The following is a 26,533-nucleotide window of genomic DNA, read 5'->3' as shown; positions in this document are numbered from 1 at the left end:
TTCCCAGGGTTTCACTTTAAGTCACGTACGTTCCTGTCCGAAAAGAAAAATCCTAATGACTAAATGGTAGCTTTCACCCACAGAAAGAAGAAGAGCCTTTACATTAGTAATATCACATACAAAACAATTTTTTATAATAATAATTTTAAAAAATTGTTATTGACTTTAACATAGGTTTATGATTAACATCACTATATCGTCTATTAGTAGTGACCAAAACTTAATTTGGCTGTTAAAAAAAATTATGAAAAAGTTGTGTAGGGAAAATTGTTGTTCTTACATTAATTGTGAAGGTAAATGGTGGGATTGAAGATTGAAAACCTTATCTTGTGTGCTGCCTTACTTGAGAAAAAGACGGAGAAGGGATAAGAAAACAAATACATGAGAAATCCCGCCAAGACCTTAAGTTTTTAAAGTAAGGACCTAAGGCACATGAAATTAATTTGTTTGTCTCTTCCCATTAAAACATGTGGTGCCTGTTAATTTGAAGGGTTCCTGTTGTTTGATTGATATCACAAGAGATTCCATGGTTATTTTATGCAATTTCAAGGTAATTAAATAGCATAATAATGTTAAATTGGATCTTTCTTCAAGATTTGAGACAGTGTATCAACTGAGAAATGTTTACTGGCTATCTGATCTGAAAATGAGATGCACCTTTAGTTTTTTTTGCTTTTTTAGTGAACAAAATTATTATTCGATTCACGTCAGCAAGGGCATAATTAATGACGGAGACAGGAATTTGTTCTTCGGCAGCAAAATAAAAATGTAATGAATAAATTATATATATATATATATAATAATATAAAAGAATACTATAAATCAGTTTTAAATTTTAAAATGGTTTTTAAGTACTTTATAACATCATATATATGTTTTTCGTAACCAAAAAAAAAACATAATATGTGTACTACAAGAGATATATTTATTCAACTTGACAAATTTTTTATATTTCTAATCTGTCTTTAATCAACAATCAGCCATTAGGCAAATAACAAAATAAACAATAATGTAAAATTAGATACTTTTATTTAAATTATAAGCTATAAATTGTAAAGACCAAAACTTTTTTTTTTCTCTTTATTATTTAAAATAATTGTTAGGATATGTGTTCATTATAATTTTATAAATGTCCAGATAATTTAAGTAATTTGTATATACAACTTTTCATTAATGAGATTGTGGCCTTATTTAAATGAATATAAATAACTTTAAACTTTCTCATAATAATTACATACTTCAAAAGAAATAATTTTATTTATAGATATATATAATTAAAAAAAGGAAAAGGTTTGGCTCCAAACATGTTTGGAGCCTTGAGATCCGACCACCAATAAAAAGATGACATATGTCTTGTTATGTGCAAACAAATGCTCTTAACTCTTAAAAAATTTGTTAATGAACTATTTTAAAAAAATTTCATACCACTTTCATAGAAATATAAAAAGTTGTCAAAAAATCTTTTTTTTTTCTAAACCAATGCTCGGCCTTAGGCATTGGTTAACTTTTTCCTAAATTTAATTGGTATATACGTACGATGTCCTAAGCGTTTCATATGTATAACACTTTAATATATATATATATATATATATATGGGTTTGGTTAGGGCACACATTAACAATCTATTTTGGGAAAGTTTTTATAGAAAATTAAAAAAACTGTCAAAACAGTGAATTACTTTTTCGTTTTTCCATAAAAAAATTTCCTAAAATGAATTACTAATATATGCCCTAAGGGCACTCGTTAGTAAATCCTTATGTATATATATGTGTGTGTGTGTGTGTGTGTGTTCAAATGTTACTCCGCCGCTACAGACAATCAAGTATACCTTAGAACTCCCTCAACACTCAAATATCAAATATCACAGGACATCTAAATATACAATAACTTTTTTTTTTTTTTTTGATAATTCAATGATTACAACAAGAGAGATGGAATCTTTAGCTATAGGGCTCTTCAATAACTTAATCTATACAATTCATTTTGGAGGTTCTCTTTGATACTAATTTAATATCAATAGAATTTATTTTGGAGGTCTTCTTGGATGTAAAGAAAATAGTACACAACCCTTTTTTTTAACCCAATAATTATAAATAAATAAAATTGGGTCATTTTTTGTAATGAGAGCCTTTTCTAGACTTGGAGTAGTCTTAGGTTCTAAATGACGCTTTGACATAAAACTATCTAACCAAGTGCATGGGAGACTGGGTATCAACTTTATAGTTTATACTACTAAAACCATACTAAATATTTGCAAAACACTCCCTCTGATAATATTATAAAAAATTTGACTCCAAACTAAACGATACTGTTAGATTTAGAGTAACTTTCTACTTGAACCTAAACAAAAAATCTTTATTATGTTTATTCAACCTTGAGTTTAAATTTATTTTCATTGAAAACATAAAGCTTGTTTCTTTATAAATGGAACCTATACAAAAAATCTTTATTGTGTTTATTCAACCTTGAGTTTAAATTTATTTTTATTGAAAACACAGAGCTCGTTTCTTGATAATAAGTTCATTGATGTGTTTTTCGAAGAATTTTATAAACCATTGAGTTCCAGATTATCAAGGTAATGAGGTCATTTATGAAAAGTTATTAATTTCCTCCAATATCCTAATGGTGGTACTCATTAAACATTTCTTTGTAAAGCTATCAATTTGAAATTTGCTTTTTTTTAATAATTTTAGTCTCAATTGATTTAGTTTCTTTGTATTAATACCACTATGATCATGCCAAAATCATGAAATATTAACCATATTATTGGCATGCTAAATATCTTTCATGCAAAATATGGCCACATTTCTATGAAGATTCATATGCACAGAGTATTTTAAATATAAAATAAAAAGTTTCAAAAACTTGTAAATTCTAAACAGTGTCGTTTTTATTGAATACTTCAATCCAGCTTTAAACATATTCTTTTCAAATCTTGCTCGAATTCACCGTCTACCAAAAAAAAAAAATATTATACATATATATATATTAGGCCCTACATATGGCCTAATCTAGGGTTGACTCAACACATTTTGGAGTCAAACGCAAATGTAAAGTGTATTATTACTTAATATTTTATATATGATATATGAAATATACAAAAGGATTCAACATTTTTATATAATTTAATACATTAATTTTAATAAAAAAATTATTACATTAATTGGAATAATTTCATATATTTATAAAACGTATTTTAAACTTTTAATTCTAAAAAATATTGAAATATCATGAGAAATATTATATTTTATATGGTCACTATCTCTCTTGGCAATGTTGAACTTCAATTATTGAACAATAGATTTTAGTAATTTCTCGAAAACTTTTAATTTATATAAAGGAAAAGGAAGGGTAAAATTTTTGGAAGGTTGAAAATTTTTGTATTTTTAAACTACTGCAAACATAGTAAAATGTATTTATAAAATATTGAACATTTGAAAAGAGTATAATATAGATATAATATATTCTATTCTAGGGGGGCCTTCTTCCATTTGGGGCTTAGGGCATTACCAAAATGGTCTTATGGTTGAGCCACTCCTGCGGACGAGTTCATTCATGGAGGAAGTTTTAAGTGTGAACTTTTGGTACAGTAACTAACTGCCTACATGTTGGATGTACAATATAATTGCAAGAAAGAAACCATAGCTGGTTTTACTCGTACATTCATGCGTTTCTTTGTTTCCTATACAGTTTCTTGATATGATCCAGTTGAAAATTTTGAAATTCATGCATTATAAATTTATAATGCTTTACCCATTTGCAGTGTAGCACCAGGATTATGTAATTATGTAACCAAATCCATTAGGAAAATGGTTGATTATTCACGGGTTTGTCAAAAGAATATTGATTATCTCATCCTGATTAATGTATATCATAAATTTTTTTGAAAATTATGTACTTTATATACATTATTAGTTCCATGTGTTAAATATGTATATTCTTAGAAAATGTGGATAGTTAATGTGCAAATATGGACATTATGTGTATGGAGTGTATATCAACAAATATGAATCAATATTTTCTCTTGTCAAAATGTACATTTTCTATTATATCTCCACATTTAACAGCGTCTCAGTTTTTTATTTCACTTAGTATTATTAAACTTTTACATATTTTCCACCTATTGGTCAGATTACGAAGAACTGGACCTATTGGTCACCTTCTATTTTTTTTTTTTTTTTCTGTTTTTTATAAGTCACCTTCTATTATTATGACAAGTGGTACGCAGACAACTCAAGTACGCTACTTTACGTGCAACATGAAATGTGATTCATGATTCAAATGAAATTTTGAGGTATCAAAAAAAGTACTACAATTTGCATGTTTTCTATGACCTATCAACGATTCCAAGTAAACACGAATACAAAGGCAAACTTGCCACTAGCTTCCAAAACCGATCGTTGAGACCTGAGACTCAAATGAGCCAAATCACCAAGTCATTTGACCAATTTCCTCGGTCAAAAGATTCACTTTGATAATTCTGTTTTATCTATTTATTTTTTAGAATGTATCGATGTTGGGTGAAACAGTAAAAAGAAACCATGTTTAAATGGCATGTAATGTATGTGTTAGCAAAACTCTTTCAATTTTTGTGCGAGTGCACCTTGTTGCTTAGAAGAAAGCTTGACTATAAATTAAGTGTTAAACATGTAAATCCATTTTCAGCATTAAGGATGCTTGCCAAGAAAGCCTACCTTTGTGCCAGGAAATATTACTTATGGTCCGTTTGGATTGAGGGAAAGAGAAAGGGAGTAGAGTAGAGTAGAGTAGATTTAGCACAAAATTAACTTATTATTAGTCAACTCTACTCTACTCCCTTCCACTCCCCCTCCTTTCCCCTCTATCCAAACAGGCCATTAGTTTTTTCTGCCCTCCAAGTGAGGTTGTTTGGGCTTCCGGTTCAAATTTGGGACTGAGTTTTCTCTGCTGTTTGTTTAATATATCTATCTCCTTTCAACCAAATATATATATATATATATATATATATATATAATCTGGATATTAACACTTCAAAATGTAGAGAACAAAAAGGTAAAAGAAACGGTAAGAGCCTTGATATGAAAATATGACTTGGAATTCAAATCCAAAATGAATCATTTTAGTCCTTTCGTGAGAAGCACATGCTCTATATTCTTTAATACCAACAGAATTAGCCACTGAAACACAATAATCTGAATCGAACTAAAACTCAAATCTGAAAGGTGGGAATCCGCACTAACCAAAACACAGCCACCACCAAGTAATGAACCCTAGATGTGAAAAATTATAAGGAAAAAAGAACAGAAAAATTTATTCCCTGAATTGAACTATATATATGTTACAAATCCTCTTGAAGGATTGCTGATCTACCCGCTAACTAATGCTGAGAGAGGGCTGGACATAACGAATTAAGAACCACCAGTACAATCATCAAGAAGATTTATTGACTGTTATGCCACTGGGGAGGAACCTAACGCGACTACACTGCTTTAACTTGGCAAGAGCTTCTCTTGACTTACCGAGCATTAGATCCACATAGATTGTAGTCAAAGTGGCTTCTGGACTGTTGGGTAATATGGATAGTGCCAGAGTCGCAAAATTGTAGGCCTGCTCAAGCTCGCCTTGCATTGCAGACGCCGCAGCAAAGTTTGCATAAAGTGCTGCACATGCCTCTTCGGGACTGAGGAACACAATACCTTGTGAGTCATCAGGGGAAGAATTCTTGGCAGTCACCAATCCTCCATTTAACTCTTCACTGTCGATGGTCCTCTCCACTTGCAATTGCTCACAGTCCTCTTGGCTGAATGGCAATTCAAAGTTATTTCCCCCAGACAAATAAATTGACAAATGCTCAGCAGCCTCCTTTGGCTTATTTAACAGGCAGAGTGCCTCTGCCGCATACACATGACCTAGAAAGAAATAAATTCTGGAACATTCTGGAAGTTCCAAGAGAGACCTTGTGGTTGACAGGGCCTTCATGGGATTTTCCAGCTCCAACTCTACATAAGCCAGGTTAGCAAGAACAGCTTGCTTGATCAGCTGATTTTCATTTCTACGAATACCTTCATAATGGGAAAGAGAGTTCTGTATGAGCTCCTGACTTGTTCCTCCCTTTGGTTCTCTTGCATCCCCATTTGCATTAACCTGACCTATGCCTACTGTTACAGAAAATGCTTTGGATTCAACGCTGTTTAAGTTCTTGTGGTTTGAGTTCTTGGAAGAAGCCACCTCACTTGATTCATTTTCCTCCGAGAAATTAGAGGGCAAATCAGGCTTTGAATGGGTCGAATCAGAGCAGTTCAGTAAGTGCAGAGCATTATAGAGACACTGCCGAGCAAGGGACATTGAGAGCTTTGGTTGCTCATCATTGCTTAGCATACAATCATCCATTTCAACAGAATCCACAAGTCCATTTCTTGATATCCCATCTTCCGTAACAAGCTGCCTCCATTTACCCTCACCAACAACATGGACTCTGACTTCTGATCTTTCTGATGGAGGCCGACTTGTTTTCACTAGACCCTTCTCTAAAGCCATCAGACAGCATTCAGCTAGTCGGAGCCATAAAAGAGGCCAGTTGTAGAATACCAAACTGGCCTTCTGGAAACAGCGAGCAGCAAGTATTGGTTTCCCACAGGCCAAATACTGTAAACCACAGTTATATATTATATGAAGAGAATTATCCTGTGCAAAAGTTGAAAGCTTTAGTGGCTTGTCTTTCCGAAGAGAGGATGTATCAGTCAGTGCCTTTGAAAAAAATATCGATGACGTATGGTATTTTCCAAGCTGATAATAAATGCACCCAAGATTGTTGTTGAAAATGCTTGAAATTGCTGTGTCTGTCCTATTATTGGATGCCACCAACAGCTTGATGGCTTTACGATGGTTGCCACGTGCATATTCAATCTGTGACTTGAGGAGGAGGGCAGTGCATGAATCTTTCCCACGTGCAATGTTCATAACATGCTTGACTTCACGTTTTGCTTGCTTGAGGTTCCTAGTGAGAAGCAGAAACCGAACTTTATAAAGCTGCAACTTAAGCTTCAAATCAACAGTGGTAAAAGACCTATCAACTGGGGTCCTTGACAGATCATTTGAAGATGAGAGACCAGCTGGCCTGACTGCATTCTGTCCACCAATATCCAGTTTCGATAGCATAGTTTCATATTCGAGTGCGTCATCTGATAAAGTTCTTCTTAAAGGATTTTCTGAGGCAATCACACTAGACGCTAAATCTGAATTAGAAGCATCCGTAGCCAATGAGCTGCTAGGAAAAGAGGAAGATTTTGCAACTAGGTTGGCAGATTGTTGTTGTGCCATGCTTCCATTGTCAACTTGACTCATGCAACTTACACCAAAAGCTCTTTCCACATAAATTAATGCATCCTGGACAAAAAGATTTATAATGGTTACCATTTTGGATTAAGAATGCTATATGCAAACCGAAAATGATACCATGGAATTTCCTTCTTTGTGATAAACAAAAATTTTCAGATTGAAACTGTCAGCAAATTAAACCAAAAAAAAGGCTTTGCATCATATTCATATTGGATCAGAACTGTCTAGACTAGGTCATCATTGCCCCTATTAATGGCATGTGTACAGCTGCAGAAGATGGCATGAACTGCCTAAAATGCCCTAGCATAACATCTTGAGAGAGCCAGCAGCTTCATTTAAATTGTGGAAAGTTTTCTAAAAAAGTGTTCTGACTTGATCAAGTTATAGTCACGTAGTTAAATTAGAAACCCAACAGAACAACATTCATTTGCCAATCCAACAGTCACACACAAGACCTTGAGTCACAAAGCAGGCCCCTTACAAGGAGGCCACATATATTGTCTTCTGCAAATATTTATAACGAGGTTTAGGTTGTCCAGAATTCTACGTTGCTTAAAACTCAACTCAACTACTCCCTTGTTAAGTTCCTCCAATATTATGTTGTGAAAGTGATACCATATTTTAAATAAACCAGAAAGCATATGAGATGTCATTCGGGCCAAGCACAATTATAAAAGAAAAAAGTCAAACTTCTAGTGAGCAAGAAGAGAGAATTTAGCAAGAAATGGCAAATTATTTTTTTGATTGTTAAAGTTACACGTGCATCCAGTGGGTCTCAAACCCACAACTTTCACCCTTCAAACAATGCTTACTGATAGAGCATATGCCATTTGAGCTAGATTTCATTGGCACATGACAAACTTTGACTGGCTGAAATTGCTCCTTCTCTACTTGGCCAACACTTTTACATGATTGAAAACATATATTAACACAAAACTAGCTGAGACATCTAACTTCTACACCAAAGTTGTGTTATCACTTGCAATCACAAGCTTTCTAATTATCAGTCTCTCAAAACATTCAGAGATACTATCCAATTTTTACATGCTCTATACCTCAGAAGAATTTGCAGTCCATTAGTATTAAAGGCAAAATTCCAATAATTAACACTCAAATCATTTTTGCGAATTAAAAAAAAAAAAAAAAAAAAGATTGTACCTAATGGCCAAATTACACTACCCCCCCCCCCTTTTTTTTCCAAAAATACCTCTAAAAATTCACAATTAATTGATAGAAACACAAATCCCAATAATTAGTTAATTGCGACTAAAATTGTTTTTAAAACTAAAAAACTAATTAAAGATAGACTCAGAGGCCAAATTACACTACATTAAGACACCAACAAATGACCACAATTAACAGATTAACCCCCATCCCAAAAAAAAAATCAAAATTTTAAGTATAAAATATTGTAAATGCCTTATGAATTATATGCATATATAATATACTAACATTGGGCAGCATTTAAGGCTCCTCTAATACAGGTATATTTTTGTTAATGGAATCCTTCTTCATGGAATTCCTTTTGAGGTAAAAATCCTATTATGAAACGTTGCATCCACACCCCATTGCTCCTTTCCTTGGAGGAGTTTGTGGAAACCTAAAGCTCCAACTAACATCAGTTTCTTACTTTGGACAGCAGTTTTGGGGAAATTTCTAACTGTTGATAACCTCAGGAAGCATTGGATAATTATTATAGACTGGTGCTGCATGTGTAAGAGATATGGGGACACTACTAATCATCTACTTCTCCATTGCCCTGCTGCTCGAGAGCTTTGGAGCATGGTTTTTTTCTCTCTTCAGGGTTCATTGGGTTATGACAAAGAGTGTTATGGCAAGGCAAGTTGGGTAGATGTCATAGTGTGGTGATATGGAGAGTGATCCCTTGAATTAGCAAAACTGGACCGGACACAATAAGCACCACTTAGTAATGGAATTGGCATGATGAAGGAGCTCATTAGAATGATTGAATCATTCAATTTGAAGAAACTAGTTCTAAATTGTACATATTGAATATATTGTATGAGTTTCTTGATATAATATAACTGGAAGTAACAGACCTTAAAATACACACACAGACACATTACTTTCATAAAAATTTAGGCAAACACTTATTTTAGTCCCTGAGAAATAGCTGAAGTTCTAATTTAGTCTCTAAAATTTAAAAGAGTATGAAATTTAAAATAGCTGAAGTCCATAAATAATTTAAAAATTGGAACTCTCTTTCTGACAATCTAACTAACAGAAACTGATGATATGTCATATGAAATTCTTAGGAGGCAGTTGATTGCTAATGGAATTGCACTTAAATATCTGCACTTACCTCACCTAAGAAAGCAATGATGTGTCTTATTAGAAATAATCCCAAAAACACAGACACAACAAAACCCCCCCCCCCCCCCAAAAAAAAGGGAACCTTTTCAATCTCTAGTTTCTCCTTTTTCTTTAACCGAACAGCCATTTCTGCCAAGACATTTCCAACCAAAGTAGCACTAACCTTATGGTGACTTTTCACATCATTTGAGGACTTGATTGCAACTTTCTAACTTCAAGAACTAAATTAGACATTCATGTATATTCATGGACCAAAATATGTATATTCCCTAAAAGTTTACAAACAAAAAGCCACAACATCTCACTGGGGTCTATGAGACTCCCTGATCCCAAGTATAAGAACACAAACTCCAACCAAAAGGTTAAAGTAATTTGTTTTAGATGTTCAACATTAGCAAAGTTTCATCTCATTACAGCCATAACAAGAGACCAACTTACCCATGACATACAATGCTTAAGTTCAGCATTCACTCCTTGTCCGATAATACCATATTATCCTTATAGCAAGAATGTTAAACATTTGAGAACATCATGCAAAATCTTGAATGAAGCAACTAGATAAACTATTAAAAAATTGAACTCACAGCAGATTTTGAAGCATCATGACACGCCAGCGCAACGTCTAGCAACAAGAGGCAAATATGAAGAGCTGTCGTCTGTGTATAATATATAGAAAAGGATTTAACACAGGATTACAATAGCAAAAAGAAAACCATAGGTAATAATTATCATACCTCATCAATTGGTTCAATATTTTGATACAAAGGCCCCAAAACTGATAATGCCTTTGCATATTCGTGAAGATGGAACCAGATAACCGCCTAGATAAGACCAATTTTAAGACAAGCAAGTCAATTCAAGCAAAAAACAAGACAGATGAATTACCCTTCAGCAGTCTCCAACATATTCACTTATAAACATAACAAAAACATACAATGTTTAGGATTGCCACAGAAGTGTCAAATTCATCCGTATAAACGATACTGGCACTATTTGCAGCACTACTTCCTTTAGACCCAGAAATAACTTTGTTCCCAAGATTGCTAACAGCCTCCACCTGCTCTCCAGATGCACAAGCAAGCACTTCACTTCTCTTCTGAACCAATAACAACAAAAAGAAACAATGAATGACCAAAAATAAACAAAGATAAAACCATCAACTAGCAATCTTCAAAATCGAGAATATTAAGTTACAGAACCATAAATATTACAGTGACATGTTTTTTGATAAGTTATCTCGATAGCTCCAATTTTCATAAGAGAATGTTCTTTCCACCTGCTTGTTATCCCACAATACGTGAGGACAAGAAAAACAAGTAATAATGGCTTAAACAATTAATTAGTATCTTTCACAGTCTAGACAACTTGGGGCCAGCAGCAGAATATCTTTCTGCCAATAAATAAAATCATGAATAATGGCTTATTTATTGGTCATCCATAGATAGATAACATGACTGAAAAAGAGGATGAAAGTAAATCATGGTTCGAAAATTGCAAACAGCCCATTTGTATTGGCATGCTTGATGTAACAATGTAATAGCCATGTCATAACTAACAAACACAACTACTAGGCTAAAGAACATAACTGTTCAATATACAAGCCAGATCTGTATAAGGTACGTTTGTTTTCCTCCTTGTTTTGACTTTTCCCACAACAGAAATTCAATGTCAATGGACAAAATGGAGGAAAGGATAAAAATGAGACAATGATTATCAGAAGGGAAGAACATATGTTTACATTTGCCTGAATGTCTCTACCTGACATGCTTTTTTTTTGTACCTTCATTACTGTTTAGTTTTCCTTTGTTGTCTCTTAGCACACTGCATGTGTGCCCTGCTCTTATCTTTTCGTACTTTTTCAATTTCAATGAAGTTTAATCCTTATCAAAAAAATGGATCAATGCCATTATATTATATATCAAACATCATATACCGCGCAAAATAGACCTAGCAGACTTGGAAGTAGCACTTTTAAACAACTTGCAAAAAGAGAGTATATTCAGATAGGGAACTCCAAATTATGAAATCTTCTAATCTAACCCAGCAAAAAGAATAATATATTTGAAGAAGCACTGCTGAACTTTAAAAGGATTAAATAAAAAATGAAATAAAGTAGGTCTATTCTTTTCTTTCCAAATGGTCCATATTAACAACATTAGTAATTTAATACGTTGGTACTGACTTCCAAAAATCTCACCAGAAGCCTGTTTGCCAAAATTCCCTTTCCAGTTGGCCAAGAGATCAACTACTGAATTCAGTATTGCCCAACTAATCTCTAAGAGACAGAAGATCAGTGTCCATATCTCACATGCTATTGAACAATGCATATAATTAAATGGTCCACAGATTCACCCGTTAGGCATTACACACAACACCAGTCCATAAATACTATTTCACAACTTCTCAAGTTATCCACTGTCAAAAAATTTCCCAAGAGCAACAGTCCAAGTGAAGAATGCTACCTGTAATGAAGCTCAAACTTTCCAGATGTTTTTCCGAGGGAAACCCATTTAACCTCTGAATGCAACATCTAATAATAGCTTTAAACCTAGAATCCATTTTCTTTGAGGAGTGACAAACGATTTTATCTGTTCCTTCCTGCCTAACCTTAGTAGAATAAAGATCATCCAAAAAGTATTCCTTAGCTTTCATTTCCCAATCCTGAACTGGCCTAAAAAATAAAGGGTTCCAATGGATAGCTCCATTTGAGCAATCCATGGAGTATGCAACTCAAGCATCTTTATTCCTTGCAACAATTAAGAGCTCAAGAAATTTTTCCTTCAAAGTTAAATCTCCATTCCATTTATCATGCCAAAAAAAAATCTTGGTGTCGTCTTCCACTTCAAATCTTACAAATTTAATAAAGCTGTCTCAACCACATCTATAATGTTTCATAAGCTCACTCCATAAACCTCCCTTGTGTCATTTGAACGCCAATCACCCTAGGAAGTACCATATTTGATATCAATTACCTTGCTACATAGTGCATCCCTCTCCTTCACATAACTCAACAACCATTTGCCAAAATAGAGGGCTTTGTTCAAAAGTCAGTTTTCAACACTTTGAGTCAGTTTTCAACACTTTGTGTTTAAACACCATAGCAACACTAGAGGTGTCCCATTAAAATGGCAACTACTCCACTATTGTCTTACCTTGGCTACAAACTACTCTATTTTGAGCCACATGTTCTCAAACTTGGCCTTTTCCTCTATTAATGCCAAGGAAGTACCAAACTTGATATCAAATTATTGCTGCATAGTGCATCCATCTCCTGCACATAACTCCACAATCATTTACTAAAATAGAGGTCTTTGTTCTAAATCCAAAGTCAGTTTTCAACAGTTTGCGTTAACACTAGGTGTCCCACTAAAATGGTAACTACTCTACCATTGTCTTTCCTTTACCATGAAGCCCTTTATTTTGAGCCACATGTTATCAAACTTAAACAGGCCCTTTCCACTATTAATGCCATTAGCATCAACCAGGATTTGGAAGTGGTCTAATAATATTTGAGGAAGTAATCTCTGATTTGAATTACTGAAGTATTCGTCCTATTCTAGAGAAACAAGAAACATGGATGGGGATTCATAGTTGTTGGACTAGGTAAAAGCACCTCCTTCCAAAGGTAAATTTATCAAACCATGTTCAGTAATGTCAAAAAATTGGTGAATCAATATTATTTGGATATCGTGCCATAAGGGTAAAAAGAAGAAATCCTTTTTTATTGAATGCCTTGACATTTGAAAAATCCCACATACTTGTGCAGGCCCTATCTGTTCCCACTCGTTTGCTAGGGAAACAATTGGTGTTGTAATCTCCTGCTGTGCACCATGGGAAGAACCCACCAGCTGTTAACAGGTCCTCCTATAAATCACATCTTTCCCCATCTACAATGGGACCATAGACACCAAAAAAAGACCACACAAAAACCATCAGAGACATAGTTGAATTTGCAGGTAACTGTGTGATCACCCACTGACTCTTTTAGTTTGTCTACTACCCTTTTGTCCCATAATACCAAGGTGCCTATTACAGCCCCCAATGTACTTAAGACCTATCAAAACTGGTTCCCCATAAGCTTCTCATAGTCTCCCTACTTATTATTCCCATCCTGGTTGCTAGAAGGCATACTATATCTGTTCTCCAATCTCTTAGTAGATTTCTAGTTCTCTATTGTTTATCCCCATCATTCATATCACGGACATTTTAGTATTTTACAAGATATTCACATGCTAGGATATTCACTCACTGCTCCTTTTTTCTAGTAATTTATTAAAGACAACAAATTCTATAGGTCCCTTATACCCTTGCCAATTCATTTTAGACTTGTTTCCTTATCTCGTTGTTGAAGTGCTCTTCATGTTCTCAAATCATGACTTCCTCTTGCCTCAAAAGAAGTTCCCAAGAATTTACTAAATCTATTAATACATTTCTTACCCAGTCTGAAACTTCGGTGCTTGAAACATCATACATCACCACTGTGTTGCCTTGTAATGCAGCTGAGGGACTTACATCAAAGGATCTTCTGAAGAGTACCATCTCCAATACTGAAATTTCTAAGACTATCTCACCCCTACCCAAGGACCAAAACACTAGCACTTCTTTACCCATTCAAGTAATCACTTCTAGGCAACTATGCATGTCATCACCATTTCCATCCCCGTCCTCAGCCTCAATGACTCAATCAGGTTGTCGTCAAACCATTTTTTATATAATTCAATAGTTACAACCATGGTTTTTAAAACTGGTACAGGCAAGGAACCGTTTTTAGTTCTGGTTCCCGGTTTTGGCCGATTCTGACCAGTTTTAGGGGTTTTATCGAACTGGTTTGGTGCTCGGTTCCTAGTTGAACCGGCTAGTCCGATCTGGTTTTTAAAACCATGGTTACAACTTACAACAGAGGAGGAGAGATTTCAACCCTAGATGTCTCCATTGGAAATATCATGAGATGCCAACCAATTGAGCTACAAGGCTCTTGGTGGGTTGTCGTCAACCCGCCAATCCTCTTGCATGGACGATATCATCTAGAGATTTGTTTCCATTGTTGCTACTTGATTAGGAAAAGAAACACCGCCATCCTCATTGCCGTCGAAGCCCAAGAAAGAGATTGCATGCTCAATACTCACCATCAATTCCTATCTAGAAATAACCACTGGCCTAGCCTCCGATTGGATTCCCATGGGACACCCCAACATTATCACGTTTATGGTCCATTTGGTTGAGTGGAAAATGGGAGTTCTCCATTGTTTGGTGTGATGGAAATGAGGAAGGATGGAAAAGGGGGTGGGTGGAATTTTCCACCCAAGCTGAAACAAAACCATCCTCCCAAACTGGGGAAGAAAAGATGGAGAGAAAATGTTTTGTACAGAGAATTTACTATTTTATCCCTTATAATTACAATCTTTTCTATCATTTTTTTACATAATAAGGATATAATAGAAAATTTATTCAAAGCAAATTTTCCATCCTCTCTACCAAACACATATGAGGGAAATTAAAACATTTTCTATCCATCCACTTTTTTGTCCTTCCGACATTTTTTGTTCTCTCACTTTTCCATTCTTCCGACCAAACCGAGCCTTAATCTTGGGTCTTTCATACTTCCCACCTACAATTGCAAATTTTGAGGGTTCAGCTATGTAGATTCATAAAATCTACACAGAATTTCAGATGTTAAGGACTCAAGTACCCAATCTGCATCCAAGCCATTGCACCAATTCAATTTGGGCTTTTATACGCTTGCACACTTCAAAACTATTTTAGCTCAATCTTGGTTCCTTGGCTCCCGACCAGAGATCTATTTTTTAAATCCCCACCTATGGTTTCTATCTTGATGGTCTCGTGGCCCAAAACCAAATGTGTTTTAGAGCCAATCAATTCGTTTCTTTCTTTTTATGGCCCTGTTCCTCACAACAAACTCTCCACTTAGCTCCTTCACGCAAAATAATTACTAAGTTGAAATTTATGTTTGGTTCAAATTTCCGCATATCATGCCTACAAATTTTTCCTAGAACTTACACCTTTTTTGGTGGTCTCTTTTTACTTTAGGCTCCGCTTGGGAGTTTATAAAGGAAAGGAATAGAATGAAATGGAATGATCATTAAAGGAATGGAATGGAATTTAAAAATCTTGTTTAGATGTTATAAAATAAATAAATGGAATGGAAAGTAAGTGACACCGTTTGGAAGTGACATTGGAAGGAATGGAATGGAATCATTTTATATTAACATTACTATTATATCCCTCATTTTAAAGAACATAAAAAATAATCAATGAGAATAAAGAGGGCTAAGATTCAAGGGGTAATTTAGATTCAATAAAATTTTCATTAAACCTAAATTCATTCCCTCCTATTCCTCCCAATTTGGGAGAAACAAAAATTTGAGATTTTGAGGACTTAGGATGGAATGAGTATTCCCTCTTAACCATTTCATTCCCTCTCACCTAAACTCACAAACAAAGGAATGAACTTTCCATTCCCTCTGTTAAAACTCCCAAACAAGAGGGAGGGAAGAATATTCTAAAAATATTCTTTTCATTCCATTCCATTCTCTCCTCCCAAGCAGAGCCTTAGTGTCGACCAATTTGAATGAATATTGTCACACCTCTCCTTGCACCACTGCCTCATAGGAAGCACGTGCCTCTTATTTCTCCATTTTACCAACACTGGCTTTGTATTCCCACTTCCAAACCTACACCCTTTAGATGGTTTTGCATCACAATCTACACCCTTTAAATTGATAGAGTCTCATTATCAATTTTCATTACGGATGTGTTAATTGTTAAGATTGTATTAGATGTGTACTTGTTCTTTGCGTTAGAATAATGAGACTTTAACCACTTTCGTATCCAAGTCAAAGCCCTTCCAGCTGCTAACAAGGTTGCCTTCTAGAATAACCATTGTACTCTTTTTTCCACCTCTAATATATTCTTTTAGAGCCATAAATTTGTCCAAACACATTAGAGCGTGGTTGGATCGAGAAAGCTTTGTCACCTTCTTTGGTTTACCATATGAAATCTTTGGTCTAGTCAATTGTAAAAAGGTCCACAATTATTGCCAAGAAACACCTTACAACACCTCATCCCATGAAGATAGATTGTAGGAAATATTGCCATTTTTCAAATATCTTAAACATAAAATTACAACCCGTTCCTCCATTAAGATTTCAAATGATTTTGATTCAACACAAAAACATCTCGAACCACCCAAGTTGGAGAAAAGAGAGATTTAGAAATGCTAGAAGGCTTGAAATTAAAGTAGCTGAAGACACAAATAGGTGTGTGCATCCAAGAGACTACCATCCCCCCAAGCTCTAGGTCCCTCAATTTGGCCATAAAACATAGACAATGAGGTACTAATGGGGCATCAGTGTTACCTTGGAAAATGGAAAGCTTGTACACAACGCTTCAATTGGATAATGCTAAATCTCATATGTTAAACTATTATGCATTTGATAATGAACCAATACAATATACTTGTTTTGGGTTAAGGGAATCTAACTCGTCAACAGACTATATGGGAAACATAGAGGTTTGTGAAATCTTCATGGATGGGGCACAACCCATGACATATGCTCCTTGTAAAGCCAAATCTGGTTTGCAATAATTTATGGTTCCTCCTGGGAGGTAGAAGTGATGGTTGTTGTAAACAAGATAACTTTATGCCCTTAAAGAAAATAATATATCTAGTCAATCATGTTAAACACTCTAAACAGAAGTTCCCAACCTCTGCCATAGGCATAATGAAACTGCCAGTTCTTTTTGTGGGTAATCTAATCCTTTTAACTTAAGTTTCTCAATATCTAATTTTTCCCTGCTCATGAAAGTACATACAAAATCTCAATTTCCTTGTTAGTTTGATATTGCCATCTATTATAAAAAGAAAATATCACATGATATAAGGGAATCTAGAGTGAAAAGAAGTTAACATCACAGTATAATATATTAATTTTCTGTAAAGGACTTAATTGGTAAGGTATTGCACAATGTGCCTGATGCTCATGCCTTTGTTCATGAGCATACTAAATGACCATATACTAGCATAAAACAGACATCCGTATATATAACAAGGAGAAAAGGTAAAAGGATATGTACCTTGACATTATTAAGTACTTCAAGCAACTTCCTTGGATCCGAACAGCCATCACGAAAGTACTCAGCGATTGCAATATTATGAATAACCTATAAAAAAAATATCCATAAGATTTGAAAGCATAAATCCTACAGCTAAAAAACTTATCAAGAATATATAAATAAATCCTACAGCTAAGAAAGATGTAAGCAATCCCATAATCCATGGAAGTCAAAATGTAGCATAATAATTGTTATGTCTGTGTCCACTAATATGATTACAAGTGTGATCCACGATTTGACAGAAATGCTTACAAAAGATTTGAATCTGGATAACACACAAAACTTAAAATTTCATATGAACAGAAAATTCAATCAAGAGGCTCGTATCAAATTAGTCCCAAGCCATACAAAAATAATATTAAAACTTTACGATTTTGTACGGTAGTCTTGGTAACAAAAATTGACTTTCATAAGAAAAGACTCCACAATTTAAATTAATTTAACAAGTAGAATTGTAAGAAAATCCTTCAATTTACTGAACTTGTTCATTGGGGAGGGGGGTGGATATACTCTACAACGGAATGCTTGACATTATTGAATATTACTAATAGAACCAAATCTGCTTCATATTGAATATTCTCTAATTATTTACCAAATAGACATTCCTCTGTAATAAATAAAAAAACCTAATCTGTTTTTTAATCATAGAAAACAACAAATAGCCAAGTAATAACCATAGTGGAGATTTTTGCTTTCAAGGAAAAAGGACCCAACTTAATATTTGGAATGGATAATACCATTAGTGGAAGCTTTTTTTTTTATAAGTAATAAGATTTATTGACATCAAAAAAGGGACGCCCTAGAACACAGGAAGTGTACAGGGGTCAAACAAATCAAGTACAAAAATTACATAAATCAAGAAATTCAAGAAAGGAAGAGAATGATTGGTTTCTCAAAGCTGACAGCCAATCTACGAAGGTTCTAAAGAGCCTGGAATCTCAATTGACACTTCTTGGTGTTTCCAACAGAAATGTCCAGGGTTCAAATCCCCCCTCCCCCAACTATCTAATTATCAAAAAAAAAAACCACAAAGATTATGCCTTCCCAATGCCTAAAGTAGCAGGCTAATTGTATTAGAAACCTAGACCAACTAACTGTTCATTTACGCAAAATGCTACCACAGTATCTATAGGAAGACGGTCTAAAATTGTTGTAATTGCACTGGTGTCTGTCTAGTACTTTATAGGCTCATCATTACATTCAACCCCTCTTAGTGATGTTATGGGATCCCTAAACTGTATAAATCATTTGGGATGGTTTGTCAATAAAATGCATATAAGAACTCCTCAAACGAAATTAGGGGTTAGAGGGTGTGCCAGACAGCCATATGTCATTCTACATAAAAAGCTAAGAGGTTGATAATAATGCTTTTAATTACCCTACTCTTTTCTAGATAATGGTCCCTCTCTTTTGCCAACATAGACAAATAGACAAACCCAATAAATCCTTATGACATTTGCTGCAATTGATCCTCCTCGTTAATGCTTTCTCCATAGATCCTTATGTCTGTGCTTGATAGTAATTTTGTTCATTCTCACCCAAGTTTTCAGTTAACACGTACAAGCACTCCACCCGATACATATTAAATTACACCAAATATATGACAATCGCCAACAGAACCTAAACCCGACCATAAAACCGAAAACACATACAAATCTCAGTTTTCAAACAAAACACAAACTAAAAACGCTTCTAACAGCCTGAATTTCTCGTTGTTTATCAAGTTTCCAGTACTAATTACCAACAGCACTTCAATTACGAATCTCTGCCATTTTCATTCACTTAAGACATCCACATAAGGCTCGAACTTCACATCCAAAACCAAATCAACCTACATGCATTTCTCACAAAAACAAACAATAATATCCAATTATGCGATCCATATCAAAACGACAACGCCAAGCAAAACCTAGCTTAAAAAATAAAAAAATAAAAAAATAAAAAAAAAAACCGGAAATGAAGATTTGAATTAAAGCGAAAGCGAAAGCGAGTGCGAGGGACAGAGAAGGTTTACTTTGGGATCGTCTTGTTTCTTGAGCAAGAGCTGGTTAAGGACTTCGACGCAGTCGGCGAACTTGGAGGACTGGAAGTGCAAGGCAGCGTCCTTTGCAAGAGCCGCCGCGGCTGACAAAACTGCGTCGTCTTCGGTGCCGGAGGAAGAACCGTCGCGATTCGGAGAAACGGTAACGGCAGCAGAGGCGGCCGCAGCAGCAGCAGTAGCAGTAACAGAAGCAGCAGAAGAAGCGACCGTCGATGGCGATAACGAATCTCGAGCGTCCATTTCCCCCTCCAACCCCCACGGATCGACCAATCTGATGGCTAAGATTGCAAGAAGTACCTTATCCGAAATGAACTGAACTTCGAATGTAATGGGAAATCTGGCCACAAAACCCTAAATTTCCTTGAAATTGCGTACGAAATCGGAGTGGCGATTGCAAGTTTCTTTAAAACCCCCTGAGGTTTGGAAAATTTTGCAGAGAAGGACACTTTTTGCTTAGATGTGTCCGATTTACAGAGAGAGAGAAAAAGAGTGAAAGAAACTGAAAACCTGTGAGTCCAAAATGAGAGAGAAAGAAAGAAGAGAGAAATAGCTTTTTTAAGTTTGGGGCTTTTCTGGTTGATGTGTTTTTTTTTTTTTTTTTTTTTTTTTTGGAGAAAATGGAGGGTTTTGATTTTGAGGTTAAGCTATAACCGTAAGCTATATATAAGAAGCTTTTTTTTTTTTTTTTTTTTTGAGAAACCAAAAAGGGTGGCTCACGTGTGATATCACAGCCGACCACACCCCACAGATACATCGCCTGTGAGTACCACCAGCACATAATGGTGCCCGCGACTTGGACTCCACCCATACACTTTGTTTTTTTTTAGAAACCAAAGTCCAAACCCCACACCTATGGGGTATGAGGACTCGAACCCGTGCCTGGCACAGCCATCAAGAAGGGGGCAACCACTAAGCCTATATGTGTAAGAAGCTGATTGTTGTGTATGAATTTTTTTTTTTTTTTTTTTTAATAATAATGAGTTTGGTTGTTTATGGTATTTGCCTACTCTGGAGTTTGGGTTGATGACATTTATGGGGATAATTCAAACTTTAAAGTTAAATAAAATAAATTTTGCTTTATTGGTCCACTGTGTATTGGATGCGATTAGTAATGATTTTTTGGTTGGGAATGATCTCTGTGTCTCTACTTTTGGTAATAAGAGTCAAAATGCTTGGGTTTTGCTTATTTTGAGTATAAAAAGTGTTTATAAAAAATATATAGATGTTGGTAAATTTTATGTCAAAATATAAATAGTTTATTTCAAAAAGTTTAAAAATTATATTATTTGCACAAAAAAAAAAATCAAAACCAAAAGGCAAAAAACAAAACTTTTTTTAAGCAAATTCCAAACACAAAAGTTTTTGCAAATTTTGCCAGTTTGTTTCAGTTTAAAATAAATGACAAAGTTTGGCTACAACTAACTTGGTTATAACTTAAGATTATATAGCCAACAATAAAAAGATAATATGTGTCTTTACTATGTGCATTGCACATGACTTACCGAACTACACTTTAGTTATTTTAGATATAAATACACTATTGGTTCCTAAAGTTTACCTATAATGTGCTATTGATACTTAAAATTTCAAATGAGCACTATTGGTCCCTGAAGTTTAAAAAATTAGTGTTATTGGTCATTGCCATAACATCCTTAGTTTCCTTACCTATATGTCTAACGAAATATGATGCGCCATTTTTTAAGTGACATTGCAACTTTATCATTATTACAAAATTACACAATCAAGTCACAATCTAAGTTATCAAACACTTTTAATAGCTTAGACTTATCCCTTTATGCTCCTATTTTTACAATTTTGAGAATTTTGTTTTTTTTTTTTTTTACAATAACCAATTTGCTCATGGAATGCATAACTTGTTTGTTATTAATTTAAAGAAAGACAAGTATAGAACTTATCAAGTTAGTTGTCATAATTCATTCTATGGTTTCTCAAGACCTATTGAGTTTGATCAGTCTTCATTCTATGTTTTAACATTCGTAGTTTCCTTACCTATGTGTTTAACAGAATAATGATGTGTCATTTTTTAAGTGATTTGATAACTTTCTCATTATTAAAAATTTACACACAAGTGCAAGTTTCAATCTGAGTTGTCAAACAAAGAGTTTATGTGTTTAAAGATCAAACGAAATTTCTCGTGCATTGGGAATCTATACGAAGGTTGAAAATCTTTTGAACAATCTACTTCAAATGAAAACCCTAAGCCATTTAACTTCTAAGAGCATTCACATCAGCTAGTGGAAAAGATTCCGTCTATTTTACACAAAAAACCTACTTTTTCTATTTTACACCATCACTTTTACAAAACACCCACATCAGTTTATCTATTTTACAAGATATTTCAATAAAATATTCATTCTTCATCAATTTTTTATTATTTTCCATAATGGTCATACTTTTTTAATTTAAACTTATATTTTAAGTAAACAACCAACACTGGTGGCTCGGCCAATGGAGCCGCTTGTGGTGGAGGTCCAATGGCTGAACCGTCGAAATAATAGCTCCGGCGAACGCTGCCAGAGTGGCTCCGGCGAACGCCGCCGAAATTTTTTTTTTTTTTTACCCAACAGTCATAATTTTTTTTCCAGCACCGCAAGACCATAAAAGACAACATTTTGCTTCCGCACAAGAGGCGGCAAGAAAGGATGTCGAACATGCATTTGGAGTACTTCAAGCGTGATTTGCAATTGTGCGTGGGCCTGCACGTTTTTTCCACCTTAAAACGCTTAAGGACATTATGATGGCATGTATAATATTGCATAATATGATCGTTGAAGATGAGCGACATACTTACCTTGGAGCAAATGACTTTGATTATGATCAAATCGATAATAGTGGACCCAAACCGGTGTCACATAATCCCACTTGTAACCTTATGCAATTCATTGAACGCCATAATTCCATTAGAGATAGAGGAATTCATTCTCAACTTTAAGCGGATCTCGTCGAGCATCTATGGCAACTATAAGGCCAGTCGTAGGAATTTGGAATTAATTTTCTAAGTATTACTACTTTTATTTAATGTGAACCTTCATTGGACTTTGAAATTTACTAAGTTTAATATTAGAATAAAATTTGCAAATTGCATTCCTTTGCTGTTCTATGAGATTATTTATTTGAATTAGTGAAATGAAGGAACACGTGATGTGTGTATTTGCTTTCCTGTAATGCCAAGAAAGATTGGAAGTTTGTGGATTATAAATGGAGACTACTGGAGGCATTGCTTCACCCACTTATCAAGAATCAACCACCTCAACAACCCCCCCCCCCACCCCCCACAAACCAAGGAAAAAAAAAAGAATAAACTAAAACAGATGGCATCTCTCTCTCTCTCTCTCTCTACACACACACACACACACACACATATATATATAATAAAAAGTGGCATTCTATATGTATTGAAACAAGTACAACTCAACTATTTAACATCAACTTATAAAAGATGTTCTTAATTCTAATGGTGTGTCAATCACTTGATAAGTGGAAAACCATCTTCTCGAATCTAAACTAAAGAAAGCATTGCACTTATTTTCACCTAAATCAAATTCATTTATAGTTTTGTGAGTGTTATTACTTCCAATTGACAAATTTGGAAAAATCCATGATGGGTGAATAAAAATAAAGTCAAAATAAAGCATTCTAATTCTCAACCTTTTCAGCAAATTTGAAATTATTGCCTGTATACATGAGGTGCATTAGTAGCCTAGGAAACAATACATAGTGAATTTAGGAATGATTAAAAAATTTAGCTGAAAATGTGTTGGGGGTGATGAAAATATTGTGCAAGTAGTTGTTTTCTACAGCCCCTGCAACCATTATATCCATATTTACATATTCAAATTTATTGCATGAATCATATTTGATATTTCTATCTATCTATCTATCTATCTATGTAACTTTGCATCTGTATTTACAAAATTAGATGTCATCTTTCATCCATCAAAAATTGTAAGCAGTATTTTAATTTTGTTTGCAAAGACAACCCAAACTAACTTATTTGAAAAAGTGCCCATTTGAGCTTCTCTAAACTTTGTCCTGCATCACAAAAAATTAATATTATATCTGAGTTCACAAGCAGATTTCCATTGTTTTCCATCATTCCTATGGTCATCATTCAAACTTAAAAAATGTGCCATCTTGTATTCTGTATTAGGAATTCCTACTAAAGTAAAACAATGAGAGTTAATGTACAATAATATTTCCAACAAACGACCTCATGAATATGCTTAGTGTGCACCAGATAACTGCAATCTGAATAATCCCACTACAAAATTCCATTACACATTTGGAGCTCAACAGAACTATATTTTGGGGGGGGGGGTGGGGAACTAGAAATCTTCATATTCAATGAAGAATATAAAAATAAATTAACAGAATAGAGCATTTGCCCTCCCTTTCTACTTATGACAACCAATTCCAACACAGCATGATAGCAATATTTTTCCACCAGCTTTAGTCATTGAGAGAAAACAGTATAGGCTTACAGAAGGAGACATCACAGCCTTGCACAAGTGAAGATTACAAAAATATATCTAACATGATTAGAGATTGAATAATCATGTTCCTTGTACAAGTAAATACTACAAAAGAGATGTCTAACATCAAACAATCTATGTCAACCATGTGCTAGTATCTTTGCACTATACAAAAAATTACTTAATTAGATATTGTCAATAATAATATACAAATTATGATGATGATAGAAATTTAGACTTTAACATCTCCAAGATTTCCAAACGACGTAGGCGAATGTATTCTTTTTACTCAGGATCCATAGTTCTTGTATCTTTCATCATAATTTCATCTTCTGCTTTCCTCTTTTCTACTTCATTCTTGTCTTATTTGATACGAATCAACTCTCTTCGTTCTTCGGATGCAATGCGCAAGAACTCTCTTCGTTCTTCTAATGCAATGCGCATACTTTCCTTTTTCTCCTCATGCATTCTCCTTTTTCCTTCCTTGATTTCGTCCAATTGGGAGGAAAGTATTGGGACCACGTCATCACAATTCTTTCTTTTCTTTAATTTCTCCTTTTCGGCCTTCTTGCCTATAGGTCTCTCCAAGGTTTTGTCGGAGTTCATCTCATTATTATCTTCATCCAAATTTATTGAGCTTGCAAAAGTATTACAAGATTGTGTAGTTAGTTGTCTAGGGCGGACCTTCAAATTATCTCTTTGAATCAACCACTTAGCTTCATTCCTCAAAATTCTCCAACAATGTTCCAATTGAAATGCATTTTTACTATTTTCTTTATACATAGTTTTTGCATCTTCAATCTACAAAAGTAAAAAATTTTAAAATAATGAGAATCATAGAACTAAAAGTGCATTAATATACAATACATATTAGATGTTGAGTTGAAATACCTTGTCATGCTCAGTTTTATCACTTTCATTCCGGTTCTCAATTTGGGCTAAGTATCCACAAAACTTGTCGGTCTCCCTTTGAATTGTTGACCACTGACTACATAAAGAATCCTTAGAGCGGTTAAATTTCTTGTCATTGTGGAAGGTGGACCAAATTCTATCCCAAAATGTTGTGTGTTTTTGGTCTGTCGATATCACGGCATCTAAGCTAACATTAAGCCACGCCGATACTAGCTTAATGTCTTCATCTACCGTGAAGTTGTTTCCCCGTTGACTTCTCTTAGTAGTTGATTTTTTTGCAATGGGGGGTGTAGATTGTCCCATTTCAACTTCGGGTGGAGATTGATGGACATTCACGTCTAAATGCGGAGTAGACATCAAAATACTACTATCAAAAGACTCAAAACCTTGTTCCTTGTCTTGTAAAATGTCAAGGAAGAAGGGATTTTGTGAGTCCATCACCTAACAAACACCAAAGTAATTTAGATATGGGGGAACTGGAGGTGCAAGAACTTAGATGGGATGGTGAAAGAAAATGAGTTATTCCAACTATTGCATGCACTTCAGCTATACAAAGACAAGATGACTTCAAACCAGGTAGTTACCCCTCCTCCCAACCATTGACCCACCCCACCCCCACACCTGGGCACTCCCCAAAATAAGTCTTATGAGATACCATGTGAGACAGAAAATCAGGAATATGCAACAAAATAATTTAACACCATGTGGTTTGGTTTGGTTAAATGTGCCTAGAAAGCACATGAATAATGGGCAAGACGAACAGGGCCCAGACCAAACTTTCAGCTTAATAACCATAATAGGCACTTCACACAATTTGTGGTTCCTTAACAAAGTGCCAAAACCAAATACCTAGAGTTGTTACCATACCAATGCAAAGTGGACAGAATGTACAAAACCAAAAAATAATTATATAACCAATACATAAGTACAAAACACAACCAATTGAAAAAGAATAGTTTGGATCAACTTGGAAGTTCTTCAAAGACCACATTTCCTAAAAACCAATGCAAAATATTATTGTTCCTAAAACAAAAGGTTTGACACTGAAAAATAAAGTCTTTTAATTCACAGCAAGGTCATTACCGGAAAGACAAAGGGTAGTCTTCACAAGCAAAAATATCTGCCAATAACATGGCAATTCACAGAATGTACATAGTCTTCCTGTGCTCAAATAGATGGACTAATTTTAATAGTTAACACTACTACCTGGCAACAACATTAAGAAACAGATTACTTAGGATTGCCTATATAGATCCTAAAATTGGCCAATAAGCTAGTGAAAGCATCGATATAAAAAATTTTC

At 34.5% G+C, this 26,533-nt stretch overlaps 2 protein-coding genes across 2 annotated transcripts; both read right to left on the bottom strand.

The window, feature by feature from the left end:
• Positions 1–5,052: 5,052 nt before the first annotated feature.
• Positions 5,053–20,407, bottom strand: LOC115977109 (CCR4-NOT transcription complex subunit 10). Its single transcript, XM_031098769.1, has 6 exons — positions 19,799–20,407; positions 17,746–17,832; positions 10,586–10,747; positions 10,386–10,472; positions 10,236–10,307; positions 5,053–7,365 (listed from the first exon to the last, which is right to left on the bottom strand). Exons 1-6 carry the CDS (start codon positions 20,063–20,065, stop codon positions 5,410–5,412), a joined length of 2,631 nt encoding a protein of 876 aa, XP_030954629.1. The 5' UTR covers positions 20,066–20,407; the 3' UTR covers positions 5,053–5,409.
• A 4,274-nt stretch (positions 20,408–24,681) lies between these two features.
• On the bottom strand, positions 24,682–25,668 carry LOC115973786 (glutathione S-transferase T3-like). The gene is made up of 2 exons (XM_031094024.1): positions 25,210–25,668; positions 24,682–25,119 (listed from the first exon to the last, which is right to left on the bottom strand). Exons 1-2 carry the CDS (start codon positions 25,666–25,668, stop codon positions 24,682–24,684), a joined length of 897 nt encoding a protein of 298 aa, XP_030949884.1.
• Between the last annotated feature and the right edge of the window lie 865 nt (positions 25,669–26,533).

Source organism: Quercus lobata, chromosome 2 (assembly GCF_001633185.2).
Source record: "Quercus lobata isolate SW786 chromosome 2, ValleyOak3.0 Primary Assembly, whole genome shotgun sequence".
Classification (NCBI taxonomy): domain Eukaryota; kingdom Viridiplantae; phylum Streptophyta; class Magnoliopsida; order Fagales; family Fagaceae; genus Quercus; species Quercus lobata.
The sequence above is the reverse complement of the archived record's forward strand: the minus strand, read 5'-3'. Positions and strand labels throughout refer to the sequence as shown.

Coding starts and splice junctions, on each gene's coding strand:
- LOC115977109 (XM_031098769.1), bottom strand. CDS start 20,065: ATGGACGCTCGAGATTCGTTATCGCCATCGACGGTCGCTTCTTCTGCT. Junction 17,833..19,798: donor AGAAACAAGACGATCCCAAA/GTAAACCTTCTC, acceptor TTTTTTTTATAG/GTTATTCATAATATTGCAAT. Junction 10,473..10,585: donor CTGTGGCAATCCTAAACATT/GTATGTTTTTGT, acceptor GGTCTTATCTAG/GCGGTTATCTGGTTCCATCT.
- LOC115973786 (XM_031094024.1), bottom strand. CDS start 25,668: ATGGACTCACAAAATCCCTTCTTCCTTGACATTTTACAAGACAAGGAA. Junction 25,120..25,209: donor ATAAAACTGAGCATGACAAG/GTATTTCAACTC, acceptor TTACTTTTGTAG/ATTGAAGATGCAAAAACTAT.